Source organism: Salvia miltiorrhiza, chromosome 1 (genome assembly GCF_028751815.1).
Source record: "Salvia miltiorrhiza cultivar Shanhuang (shh) chromosome 1, IMPLAD_Smil_shh, whole genome shotgun sequence".
Classification (NCBI taxonomy): domain Eukaryota; kingdom Viridiplantae; phylum Streptophyta; class Magnoliopsida; order Lamiales; family Lamiaceae; genus Salvia; species Salvia miltiorrhiza.
In genome coordinates, this window is record NC_080387.1 from 39,411,886 (window position 1) to 39,425,618 (window position 13,733).

At 35.4% G+C, this 13,733-nt stretch overlaps 1 protein-coding gene across 2 annotated transcripts; it reads right to left on the reverse strand.

Moving 5' to 3' along the window:
- Positions 1-5,746: 5,746 nt before the first annotated feature.
- LOC131014879 (cytochrome P450 714C2-like) lies at positions 5,747-9,776 on the reverse strand. 2 transcript variants are annotated; one of them, XM_057943013.1, is made up of 5 exons: positions 9,385-9,776; positions 8,582-8,805; positions 8,254-8,501; positions 7,777-8,134; positions 5,747-6,331 (listed from the first exon to the last, which is right to left on the reverse strand). In XM_057943013.1, the coding sequence occupies exons 1-5, from the start codon at positions 9,683-9,685 to the stop codon at positions 5,885-5,887; spliced, it is 1,578 nt and encodes a 525-aa protein (XP_057798996.1). In that variant the 5' UTR covers positions 9,686-9,776; the 3' UTR covers positions 5,747-5,884. The 2 variants fall into 2 exon arrangements, with proteins under 2 accessions (XP_057798996.1, XP_057799001.1); XM_057943018.1 differs by having other exon boundaries at positions 9,380-9,733.
- Positions 9,777-13,733: the final 3,957 nt, after the last annotated feature.

Here is a 13,733-nt window from a genome sequence, read left to right on the forward strand (position 1 = left end):
GTATTTACTTTCTTATCTGTGCACAAACCTTTCGTTAATTGAAACTGATTAACTGCAAAGTGAAACATAAATCTTGACAACGTGATTAATCACTAAGGCTATTTCAAAGTAAAGTTTTCCGCTGCCAGTGTTATTAGTCTAACTGATAAATCTTCGGCTAGTAAGTAAGATTCATAACACTCCTCTATTATACTGAAGCCTAACGTGTATCAGTTAAAGTCTTTGTCTTAACTGATAACTCTTTATTGAAGAGATATTCAGTATCAGTCGTCAACCTAAGTTTTGCTAAACTCTTTTAACTGAAAAGGTTGTGTTGGTTTGTTTTCCTTCATTTCGACTAAAATAGCCTATAGGTGTATTCCCCCCCCCCAATACACCTATTCGAGACCTTCTGGGACCCAACAAGTGTCAAACCTTTCTAAAGGCTATATGGATTAAGTTTAAATTTTCGTTTCTGAGTTATTAGTCTAACTGATCAATCTTTTGATAGTCAGTAAGATTAGTAACTCTACTCTATTTTACAAACTCTAGACTGAAGCCTTGCTTGGATATTAGTTAAAGCTCTGTGCTTGACTGAAATCAAAATTACTGAAGTTACTTCAGTATCAGTCTACAACCATCTTTCAATTGAAGTTTGATTTGTTTGTTTTCGATCCGCGAAAAATAGCCTTTAGGTGTATTCCTCCCCCCATATGCCTGTTCAATCAATCCTCTGGGACCCAACACTTGTTGAACTACCAAAGATAGTAACAGCCTTATTAAGCAGTGTTTGACAATTGGTGAGAAGATCTCATAAAGTCAACACCTTTCTTTTGTGTGAAACCCTTAGCCACCAATCTAGCTTTGTATCTTACTGTTTCCTTTCCATTTAGTAGCTCAAATTTCTTCTTAAAAATCCATTTACACCCAACTGGCTTCTGATGAGTTGGTCTATCTACCAAAACTCAAGTCATATTCTTGTATAATGAATCCAGTTCATCATTAATTGCTTGTCTCCATTTGTCTTTTTATTTACCACTCATAGCCTCTTCATAGGTACTTGGTTCCTGATACTCAATGTTTTCTGTTATGCTTAGAGCATAAGCAATCAAATTAGCATGACCATATCTGGTTGGTGGTCTGATTTGCCTCATTTCCCTATCTCTTGTGAGTTGGTAACCATTCAAGTTCTTACTATTCTCTTTCTGAATGTCTTCTTGTGGTTCATGTTGAGAATCTGAATCTGTATCACTATTCAAAATATCTTGAGGCTCCACCTCAACTCCTGTATCTTCCTGGATTGAACCTTTTTAAATAATAGCTTTATTTCCTTTGTTTGGCATTATATCTTCCCTGAATTATACATCTCTACTGATAATAACTTTGTTGATACATTTGTACCCTTTTACACCTGGTTGATAACCCAACATTATACACCTAAAAGCTATGGGAGCTAACTTGTTCTGCTTCACATGATGCCTGACATCCAAACACCTTCATATTAGAATAATCTGATATATGTCATGTCCACACTTCATCAGGTGTCTTAAAGTCTATGGCAGATGATGGAATTTTATTAATGAAAAAAACAGTAGTAGAAAGTGCCTCACCCCAGAACTTCTCTGGCAATCCAAAAGATATAAGCATACAACTCATTCTATCCAACAAAGTCCTATTCATTCTCTCAACTACACCATTTTGCTGCGGATTAGCAGCGATTGTCCTATATCTTTTTATCCCATTTTACTTGCAGAAAATATCAAACTCATTTGATAAGAACTCTAAACCGTTATCTGTTCTTAAACACTTGAGAGTTAACCTCTTTTGGTTTTCCATTTCAGCACACCACTCTTGAAAATGCTTGAAAGCATCTAACTTTTGTTTGAGCAAGTATACCCTGACCTTTCTACTACAATCATCTATAATGCTGAGGAAATACTTAGCTCCTCCCATAGTTGGTGTGTTGGAAGGGCCCCATAGGTCAGCATGAGCATAGTCAAGAGGCATTTTTGAAAAATTCTTTCCCTTTGGGAAAGGCAACTTAGTGCTCTTGCCGAATAAACAAGTTTCACAGTGATTTATCTTGAAACTTGTGGGATTAGTTAGGATATTTTGTTTCATCAGCTCATTAAGAGCTATCTCTCCAACATGCCCTAACCTTGAATTCCACTTCATGGTATCATCTACTTGGCTAGCATCACTGTGCCCTATCAAAAATTGAGTATCTAAATAATAGAGACTATGCCTTCTCTTAGCTATCATCACAACTTTGTTTCACTTTTTCACATGCAATTTCCCATTCTGAGATTCCCAAGTACAGCCTTTGGACTCTAGAGTCCCAAGTGAAATTAGATTTCTTTTCAAATCAGGTATATATCTAACATCAGAGACAATTTTTATAGTATCATCATGCATCTTGAACTTAATTCTGCCTATTCCTTTGACATGACATTGACAAACATGGTTTTCATACCTCAATTCCACATGATTTATTGTTATTTTCCTTCATGTTTTGCCTGTGAATGATTATTTGTGCCCTAATGTTTAGTTTTATGAAGATTTGATTCTTGGATGTAGATTTGGTGTGATTTCAGGAAAAATCAAAGATAAATTAGAGAATTATGAAAAAAATGAGGTTGAAGTGCATCTCGAGAGGAATCCGTAAGCGCAAACGGCAATCAAAATGGAGTTCAGACGAGGGAGAACGAAGTCGAACGAGCGGACTGCCCATAAAGCCCAGGACCCCGTAGTCCCAAGCCGCGGCCACGGTGCTCCAAAATCATCCAGAACGTACGAATGAACCCGCGGTCCATGCCGCAGCCGCGGGCCTCTCCAACAGCTCCCCCACGGTCCTACGTCGTGATCATGGTCGTGACCGCGGGAGGAACACGGAATTGATGGTTTTGGTGGGGCCCAGACGCGATTTTCAGCCCTTAACCCATTTTCTTCCCTCATTTTTCACATCATTCAACACTCTCACCCAATTCCAAAGATAATAGCATCCTTCATGTGCTCATAGCTCTTTGGGAGGGCATTTGAAGATCGTCGATGGATTTGCAGAACTTATCAATCTGCTCCTCAAGTCCCTTATCCTCAGAGAACTTTATTGAATAAAGCCTCTGTTTCATGTACAGCCTATTAGCAAGAGACTTCGTCATGTACAGGGATTCAAGCTTCTCCCACACACCAGCAACAGTCTTTTCTTTGGCTACTTCCCTTAGAACCTTGTCGCCCAAACACAACATTATAGTGTTATGGGCTTTTCGATCAATCTGTTCCATCTTTGATCTTTCTTCCTTGTTGAGATCTCCCCCTTTTGTTAAATCTTGAGTTGATAATAATGCATCATCAAGCCCTTGCTGCGCCATAAGAACATGCATCTTGATTTACCAAAGGGAGAAATCGTTCTTCCCATTGAACTTTTCAGCCTCAAATCTTGCCGAACTCATATCTCCAGATTTGAACTTCTCTGATCAGAAAAAACTTCGATGAACTCCGATGAGAAATCGGCCGTGAGATCGATTCCCTTTCTTGAACTCTGGTTCCCACAGATAGCGCCAAATTGTGAAGAAAATTGAGCGCACAATTTGGATCGCGAAGAGCAATCAACAAAGCTAATACAAATTTGAGAAGACACGACAGATTTACGTGGTTCGGTAATTTCTTACCTACGTCCACGACAGATGAAAATATGAAATAGATCCCTTTATTGTTATCAACACACACACAATACAAAGATTATGCTTCAAGCTCAACCCCTTTTGCAACGCTTAGCATCTCTCACCACTATACAATTGTGTATTCTTCACTATCTATCTTGGAATGAAATCGCATACATATGACATGTGACACTGCAGAATACATAAACGCACCCTAGAGATATACACAAATCTAAAACTAACACATGATCAACGACCGATAAGAACTGAGCTAACAATAGCAGTAAAATTAGTTATGTAGGCTCTGCTCCTATACATGCACTCTCATGCACAACTTACGTGTACTCCCAACAAATGCAAGCATACTCAACAAAAAATGTCTCACTTTCCATAATGTGATGTCGCATTACAAATGTCTCATTCCATTTTTGGCAATATATTCTCTTTCTATACCTAATATTTAAATAATTTTCACCAACCTACTTTATTTAATTTCTACACATTTCTTAATATTCGTGTCCAAAAGTAATGAAACATTTCTAATGGCACGGAGGGAGTATTTTTCACTAAAAAAAATTGTCCCAACCTAACCAAAACAGCAAAAGGTCTCAATTTTTAGGTATGGATTAATTTTATCCCAACACAATTAAAATATTTAAATATAAGGTCTAATTGCCTGTAAATCCCTAACGTTTACACGGAATTGGTTTTTGCACCTATTTTTATTTTTCTACTTTTAAATACCTAACCTGTCGTTTTTGTCTCAAATTTGTCCGATGATCGATTTTTTCTTACGCCGGTGCCAGAAATGCCACTGTGGCAGCTGGAACTGATGAGGTGGCAGTCAAAAATTAACATGGTGGCACTTTTGTGACATGTGGAAAAAATATCTGAAAAAAATTAAAATAAAAAAACATGTGGAAAAAAAGAAAAAGAAAATCTCCCCTCCCCCATCGTCTTTTCCCCCTTTCCCCCACCACCCGGCGCGCCCCCTGCCACCTCTACCACCGCCAGTGCCGCCACCCACCGCCACCACCACCAGTGCCCGCCGACCTTCAACTCTCCAATCGCGGTGTCGCCTTTCCCCTCCCTCTTTTCAGACCTGCTTCAGCCCTCTCTCTCCCCCCACCTCAGCGCGGCCACTTTCCCCTCCCCTTCCCCCTTTCCAAACTCGCGTCGGCCCTCCCCTCCCAGGCGGTGGTGGAGACCTTTTTCTCGTTCTCAATTTCATCGTGCTCGGAGGATTTGACTTCACCCTTGTCTCACGCACCCCCCTTCTCAGGCAACATCTCCACCGCCGTTGGAGTTCTGTCGGGGAGCAGTTGCCTCTCCCTCTACTGATTTTCATAAACCCCTGAAATTCCCACAGCCAAAATTGCAAAGTTGCATGGTTTATGAGATTGCAAAATTGCACGGTTTCTCAAATGTTTACTGGGAATTTGATGACGAAATTTGGTGCTAGTAGTGGGAAGGGCTGACGTAATATGGTGGTGGTGGTGGGCTGACGGGCTTGAGAGAGGATGAGTCTTCAGAGAGGAATTTTCCATTGAACTCGTGGAAATCGAGATGAATTGGGAATCTAGGGTTTCGAATTTTTGATGATGCAGACGCCGGTGGTGGCGGCGGCAGGTTAGGGGAGGGAAGGGGGCCGCGCCGGTGGTGCTGGTAGGGGGGAGGCGGCGGCGGGTTGGTAGAGGGAGGATAAGGGTTTGAGGAAGATAATGATGTGATTTGGAAATTTATTTTTTTATTTTTTTGCCACATGTAAAAAATATGTTTTAGGTGCCAATTCCGGCTGCCACCTCATCAATTTCGGCTACCACAGTAGCATTTCCGGCGCCGGCGTAAGCAAAAACCGGTCATCGGATAAATTTGAGACAAAAACAAAAGGTTAGGTATTTAAAAGTAGAAAAATAAAAATAGGTGCAAAAATCAATTCCGTGTAAACGTTAGAGATTTACAGGCAATTAGCCCTAAATATAATATATAATGTAAGATATTATCCTACACATTTTTATCCTTCACACAATTTTACATAAAAGATTTAAAAATAATTTTGTATGATGTGTTGATCTAGTGTTAGAATGGTCAATGTCTGAGGCTAAAGGTTTCAAGTTTAAGTCCACCATCACACGATATTTATGATTATTTGTTTAACAACAACAAAAATAAATTAAAATGTCATTTATTGGCACATAACAAGAATTTGAAATGAAGCACATTGTCACGTGACAATATTGTGAATATCAAGAAGCAGCAACATGGCGATCCAACCTTTTAATCACGAGATGGACCCCATTTCTTGGCTCAAGAACTAGATTCATCGACGGAGAATGAACATATTTTGGAGAGAGAGAGATAGAGAAGTTGGACAATATATGAGCAAGAAGTATCTTGAGCTCAACCATGGCTAGGTTCAGCCCTAAGCATATCCTTGGCCCGAACCCAAATGGCATGAACAAATGTGGTAGTTTGCACGCGCCGCTTGTACCGTTGGCGAACCTCTCTGGTTTAAATTGGTAAGAATCTGGCCCCCATATGTTTGGATCTGTGTGCAAAGCTATTACCAATATCCATATAGTAACACCCTTTGGAATACGAGTACCGGCAAATTCGAGCTCCTTTAGTGCCTCTCTTGCCATAACAGGCACTGCAGGGTAGAGCCTTAGTGATTCATTGATCACCATCGTCAACTATAACAAAGAAAAAATATAACATTTAAAGTAGTTATTGGTCGATTTTCATGCACATCTTAAAGATCGGTGTAAATGTGTTTTTCTAAATTCAATTTGTTACAAAAAAAAAAGAAAAAAGAAGAAGCATTAGTTTATTCGATTCTATAGGAAGTTAAGAACTAGCAAAACCCATGGAATATATATATATATATAGAGGTGGACTAAAATAAAAATACCTCTTAAAATATAAAATAGGAATCATTCTAAGCCTTTGGATCATCAAGATCTATTCATCACCTTATTGAATGAATTCATGGTCCTAAGTTTGAATCCAATAAGTAGCCAAAAATTTAATATTCACAATTAAGATAATTACACCTTATTGGATGAATTCACGGTCCTGAAAATGGTTCTTATTTAATATTTTAAAATGTGTTTTTATTTTAGTCAGTCCCTATATCAATAATATATATGTGTGTGTGGTTTCAAATGAGTTCTGCGGGTATTTATCGAATAAAATAATAATTATTTTCATCTTTTAAATCGTAAAGATCTACCGTATTTTATTGAACAAAATCATGATTCAAGATTCGAACTACGTAGGTGGTGAAAATTCTTTTTTTTTTTAATTCATAATATTTCATAGTGAATTTATACTGAAATAATTTTATACGATAGACGTTATTTGTATTAAATTTTATATCGCATGAATATATTATACAAATGAACTGAATTACTAATATATCCTTAAAAAATAAAATAAATCACAATAGTGTTCAAAATTAGTAAAAGTACACATTTGTATTATAGAATAGGTATGATTCTCCTAGCTACTTACCTTTTGAAATTTAAAAGAAAAAACAAAACATTTTTACACATGTATTTCCACATTAAATTCGCAACAACCCTAGTCAATGTGGAAAATTTTACTTATCTATGGAGGTTGGAGACTCAATACCATATTTTAGGTTTCATTTTGTGTTTCACTTTCAATTTTTATTTATTTTTTTATATAATTTTTTTTTATTTCAACTTTGTAGCTTAGTTTAATTTTATAATTATTAACTAGGATTTATCCCATTTAATTAGGATATATAATTATTTTTATCATTTAATTTTACTTTTATTAGCTGATAGATTGATAAATTCAAAGTTATGGTATATATGTATGTGTGTGTGTGTGTATATATATATAATTTTAATTTTTTGAATTAAAAATTAAGTATAATGCATATTATTATAATAAATTTTATTTTTATAAAAAATATTAGCATTAAAATAATATATACAATAGTGAGACATAGTAGTTAGTACACGTAAAATTGTGGAACATTGAATCTCACCCTGGTGCAAAAATCAAAGCCTATAGAGATATCGAGTATTACCCGACCCGAGGTGATACCCAAAAGAATCGGGGAAGGGATCGGTGTAGAATAGAATTGAAAAAAGGTGATGATATGTACCTGTTTCATATCTCTAAGAGAATCAGAATCTATAGTTTTTCCTCTGCAGACTCGAACAACTTCCTCTCTCACGCGTTGCTGCCATTCTTGATTTGCAGCTAATAACATAAGGCACCAAGATGCTGTAGTTGCAGTAGATTCGGATCCAGCAAAATAAATGCTTTTGCAGTTATCAATGGTGAATTTGTCGATTGTATCTAAGCTTGAGTTATTACTGCTTTGAGCCCCTTCAAGAATCACTCCAAGCATATTTTTCTCTAAGTTTGCTTCTTTTTTTTGTTTTAATAACTTCAAGATCAATTCTCTCACATCTCCCTGCAACTCCCATGATCTCCTATTGTGCTTTGTGGGAATATATCTGATTAATCAAAACACATTAATTGTGAGACATTAAAATTCAAAGAAGATAGAGGTACCAAAAATTTAAAAAAAAAATAAAATAATAAATAAATAAATAAATAAATACTAAAATATTACCCCATGCCAGGAATGCCTAGAGAGAATCCTTTCTTGGTTGTAACTTTTTGAAGAGCTGCAAGTTTTTGAAAAAGTTGTTCTCCTTCAGCATAGCTGCTTCCAAAACAAGCTCTTGAAATCACTTCTCCAGAGAATTTTTGTAAGTAGTCATCAATTTTGATATCTGCTTCACCACCTTCACCATCTATCACATCCTTCCATGATTCTATCAACATCAATGCTGATTCTTCAATCAAATTTGTCATTGCCTACATGAATCAAGGAAATCGACCCATTTTGCTTATTGAAATTCTTAATTGTAAAATGAAAATTAGAGAAATTAATATACCTTGACTTTGTCAGTGAACAGTTGAGGAGCAAGAATCTTCCTCTGATGAGCCCAAATTTGGCCGTTTGATGTGACAATGCCGTTGCCAAACAAAGATTCCAAATCTAATCCGGAATAAGGTTTCGCCAAATCGTGGGATATGCATGTAACCACCTCTTTTATTACATCATATTTGTTCACAACTAGTATTGGTTTATTTCCCAGCGAAAACGTATACATATCACCTGTTTAATCAAAACCCATATATGCATGATTCAGACAAAATAATTAAAGGGTTAATCATATTTTGTATTTTCCAATTTTAGAAAATATTAACTTTTATTTTTATTTAAAAATGACGTTGTTCCATTTAAGAATCTGACAGAGGTGACTCATCATTTTATCGCTGAATTTTGTATAGTGAAATGTTTAAGAAACATTGAAGTTTTGGGAGTTTTAATAAAAAACGAAAGCTTGGGATATTTTCTCAAAAAACGCGGAAAGTTAAAACAAAATATGATTAACCCAAATTTAAAATACCCACAATTTATATTGCATATATATAAACGCATTTCCATAAAAATTAACATGTTAAAACTATTTATTTTTAAGCGAGGGAAACAAAATCCACTACCCGGTCGACCAATTAGTGGATTTTCAAGAGTTTCTTTGTTCCCTTACTTAAAATTAGGTATTTTTCACATATTTTTATATAAGTGATTATTTTTACATATGCACTATCAAACGTACTAACACATAATTAAAATTGGAATAATAGATAAAAGCAAGATAATTTTGTGATAATGAATAATATTATACTCAACCGTATTGCCGCCTCCATTCATTAAAAACGGCAAATAAAATAGCTCCACAGTTATGAGAAGCCGGTGATGCGACAGCGGCGGCAACGGCGGCGGCAGCCTCGGCGGAAGTTCGTGATTTTTTGATGTCTGAGAGGTTACCGAGTAGAAAAGATGGGGGCGGCCCTCCGACGCCTTGCTGCCTCAGAACTCGCCGCAGCCGCCGCGGCGCCGCCACTATGGCTCCGTACAGCCGGAAAAGTAGTGCGAGAATCGATGCTAAAGCAAAAGATGCGATTATTTGAAGCAAAGTATGATTCTCCATTAGCAAAAATGTGATCCTTTGTTGCTTCTTTTTTGTAAATGCAGGGCAACAAGCGGATGAATACTATGCTTATATGCATGTCACGCTTTAATTTTTTTAATGAACCACTAAGTTGTAAAGAATTTAAATATGTGGAATCGTATTCCCACTCGAATCCTGATGCCGGTCAAGGGCGTTTACTATTTAATTCAAATTTAAAATATACCTGAATAAATATTTTTATCTTAATTATCAGAATTGCTTCAATTGGATATGAACCAAGGAAGTTAATTCAGATTATAGAAAATGTCAAGAGTTTTACGATATTTTAAAATTTCAATTCATTCTAATAATTTCTTTTTTCGATAAATTACACAAGTAAATAGAGAAATTTAAAGACCGTACGACGGTGGACTCGAATTCATTCTAATATAGTATATACTATTTTTATCTATTAATCTGGATATTTTTTTACAAATAATGTAAAGTTTGAATATTTATAATAGATTATATACTTACATTCGTTAGTCAACGAGTGTATAGCATTGACAGAAAAAGAAAAATAGAAAAATAAACACAAAACTCAGAGTTACTTTGTTAGCTATACTTCGTGATATAAAGAGTCTCATTAGCTTAGCGGTAGGTGGTTAATGTCTAAGACTTGAGGTTCTGGGTTCGAGTCCTTAGTCACGCGGTCTTTGAATTTCTTTATTTACTAATGCAATTTATCAAAAAAATAATAATAATAACCTCCTTTTATTTAGCATTTATTAAGAACAATATATTTGATAATAACTTACCTACTGTAGTCTTGTCAGCTTAATCAAACAAATTTTAAAAAGTGTGCGTTTATTTTATGTTTTGAGGCACAAAGTGTTAATTTCAATTAACAGTAAAGTAGGGTATATATATCAAAGAAATGAAGATTGAATACAGCTTTATAATATGAAAAGTTGACCAAAATCTTAGTTAACTTGGTGAAATACAATAAAAGATTTGGTACCATAACTTCAAACTTGGTCATAGTTTGGTAGGAATTTCTAAATTAATGTCCTATTATTAATTTTCAAAACTTCTTGTTTTGCAGGTCTCGAATAGAAAACTTTATCACCACTTTATTTAATTTATTTACTCCCAAAAAAATACTAGTTAATTCATAAAAATTTTGATATCTAAAGTGGTAACCATTTTATAATCATTATAGATGTATTAATTTTAGAAATGGGTAGATATTGAACATCATATGGCAATTTACAAAGCAAAGTCGCCTTATGAGTACGACATAATCATATTTTTTTATATAAAAAATATGTACTTGTGAAAACGCAGTAGCCATCTGCTGATTTCTTTTCGTATTTAAAAGTATTAAAAAGTAGAAGTCGCCACCTAAAGCGACGACTTTGTGTATAATCGTCACCAACGATAATAATTGGACTATGTAATTGGAGAACCCACCCCAAAATAAAATTAAAATATAGAATTAAATGACTTCAATCAAGATCTATAAAAATAAAAAGGGCAAATAGCGTCAAAATCTCTGAAGTTTGGTGTGATTTTCGTTTTTCTCCTGACCTAAAAATCTCGCGTTAAAATCCATGACCATTGCTCTGATTCTCGTTTTTCCTTTAGTGATGTTTTTCAGTTATTAATTAGATGACGTGGCACACTTATGTTGAGTAGATTAATTAGAAGTTAAACGGCGTCGTTTTGAGTCTAAATTAAATAACTTAATAGCGTCAAAATATCTAAAGTTTGGCACGATTCTCATTTTTCCCTTGACCTTAACAATTCTCCGACGCCGGACCAAACGCTCGTTGGGTTGGAAACGAGAACGAATTCGTCGAAAACTCTGCAACAATTTAGAGCAGCGATCAACACTATCACATACATCTTCCATTGTCCTCAACATGCCGCCCTTTCTTTCCAGTCATCTCTCAGCCGCCGAACTTGCACCGCTCCTCCTATTCCATTGCCAACGCACTTTCGGTTGTTCTCAGCTTCGAGGCTGAGTGTTTTGGCAATACTTCGTATTCAAATCTGAGAGTGTTTTTGATATTCTTTTGGTGAGGAACCCTAATTTGAAGAGGGATTTCAGTTCAATTTCATTTAATCCCCAAACAAAATATAAAACGGCGACGTTTAATGTTATGACTTAAACACAGTCGTTCAATTCACCGGAAAATTAAACCTACGTGGATTTCCGAGCATCAAGTTCATGGATTTTGATGCAAGATTTTTAGGTTAGAAGAAAAACGAGAATCGCACCAAACTTTATGAATTTTGACGCTATTTTCTCAAATAAAAATAAAGAGTAGTTATATTGAACGAGTTTTCCTGTGTGGACATCCATGTGGTATGGACTATTATTATGCTTAAAGACACTTCCTATTAGAATATACTAGCACACGCCCACTCGTGCGATACACGATCAATATCGAAACTGAACGATATTTTAAATAAATATGCATATTAAATATATACTATAATTTAAATATAAATAAATGTAAATATAAATCTGAAAAATAGTTTCATCGGTGAGTCGCAAGTGCATGCATGCCATGTAATTTGAATAAACATGACAATAATTATTTTTATATGCATCAAAATTTATATTTGTGTATTTTACCGATAAATATTTTTTTATCAATGGGCTAGCTAAAAAAATAAAGGGTTGAATGTGTCAATTCATTTTAAAAAATAAAATGTGGAGTATATGATTTAGAGTGGATTTTTAAAATGGCCACTTTCATATTGTAAAATTAAAAATTGTCCACTAAGATAAAAATATTAAAAAATGACCACTGTTACCAAAATACCCTTCCACATTAAAAATTAAAAAAATGGCCACTTTACATCACCCCTTTAAAAAATTCCGCAATTCACAACTAGTGTGAATTCACAACCAAAATTTTTTGGTTGTGAATTGAGAATTCACAACCAGTCGAATTCACAACCAGAATTTTTTGTTTGTGAATTCACAACTAGTGAAATTCACAGCCAAAATTTAATTCACAACTAGAATTTTTTAGTTGTGAATTCACAACCAATTGAATTGACAATCAGAATTTATTTTGATTGTGAATTCATGTAGTTGTGAATTTGAGTTTTTAAAGTTTGAATTCACAACTAAAACTAGAATTTATTTTGGTTGTGAATTCGAATTTCAGTTGTGAATTCATAGATCTGGTTGTGAATTCAAGAATATAATTAAGTTGTGAATTCATCGAGCTAGTTTAATTCAAAAATATTAAGTTGTGGATTCATCGAAATTGATTGTGAATTCATAGATCTAATTGTGAATTTAACAAAATATTAAATTGTGAATTTATAGATCTGGTTGTAAATTCATAGATCTGATTATGAATTGAAGAACATTAAGTTGTGAATTCAAAAACATCATAATTCTAAACTTTATAAGCCTAAAAAATTCAATTTCTCCCCCTCAACCTCTCGCGGCGCCACCAACTCATCGGGGTCTTCAACAACTCCAACTCTCAATCCAACATCACAAAATCAATTCCTCGTGCTGAGAATATCAATTCCTCACAAATGATAGTGTCGCACTTGATTATGATATTTTATAACAACAATTTCAAAAGGAGAAGTTGAAAAAATAATTAAAAGCACTTGGATTGTCGCTTGGTGTTAACCATATCTCTATAGCATAGCATTCTGAATTCTTTCCGTAGGTTCCAGAAGGAATGCATTTGCACTTGTTGCAGCAAATACCGCAATATCTGATGAGTTTCTCAATTTCAATTTGCAATAACTGATTAGTTTCTCAACTGTTTCACCGGCTACCACCTCGACGACTTCCACGTCTCCGATGTCACCTCGCCGCCAAATTCAACTCTGAAACAGAATAGAGAGAGAGAGAGAGAGAGAGAGAGAGCACCAGACGCGGGAGAGAGAGAATCGAAAAGAGGAACCTTTACCCATACTGCTGCAGATTCTACCCTCTCACGACTCACACATCCAATTGCCACCGCCTTCCCCCATTCTCTCAGATTTTTCGGCGAGCAGCGGCGGAGCTGCTGCCATCGCAACTCCCCCAAATCTCTCTCCTATC

Excerpts from the sequence above, each read along its gene's own strand:
- LOC131014879 (XM_057943013.1), bottom strand. The coding sequence starts at position 9,685 with ATGGAGAATCATACTTTGCTTCAAATAATCGCATCTTTTGCTTTAGCA. Across the intron at positions 8,135-8,253 it reads CTAGGCATTCCTGGCATGGG|ATATATTCCCACAAAGCACA; the intron begins GTAATATTTTAG and ends TTGATTAATCAG. Across the intron at positions 6,332-7,776 it reads CTCTTAGAGATATGAAACAG|TTGACGATGGTGATCAATGA; the intron begins GTACATATCATC and ends TCTTTGTTATAG.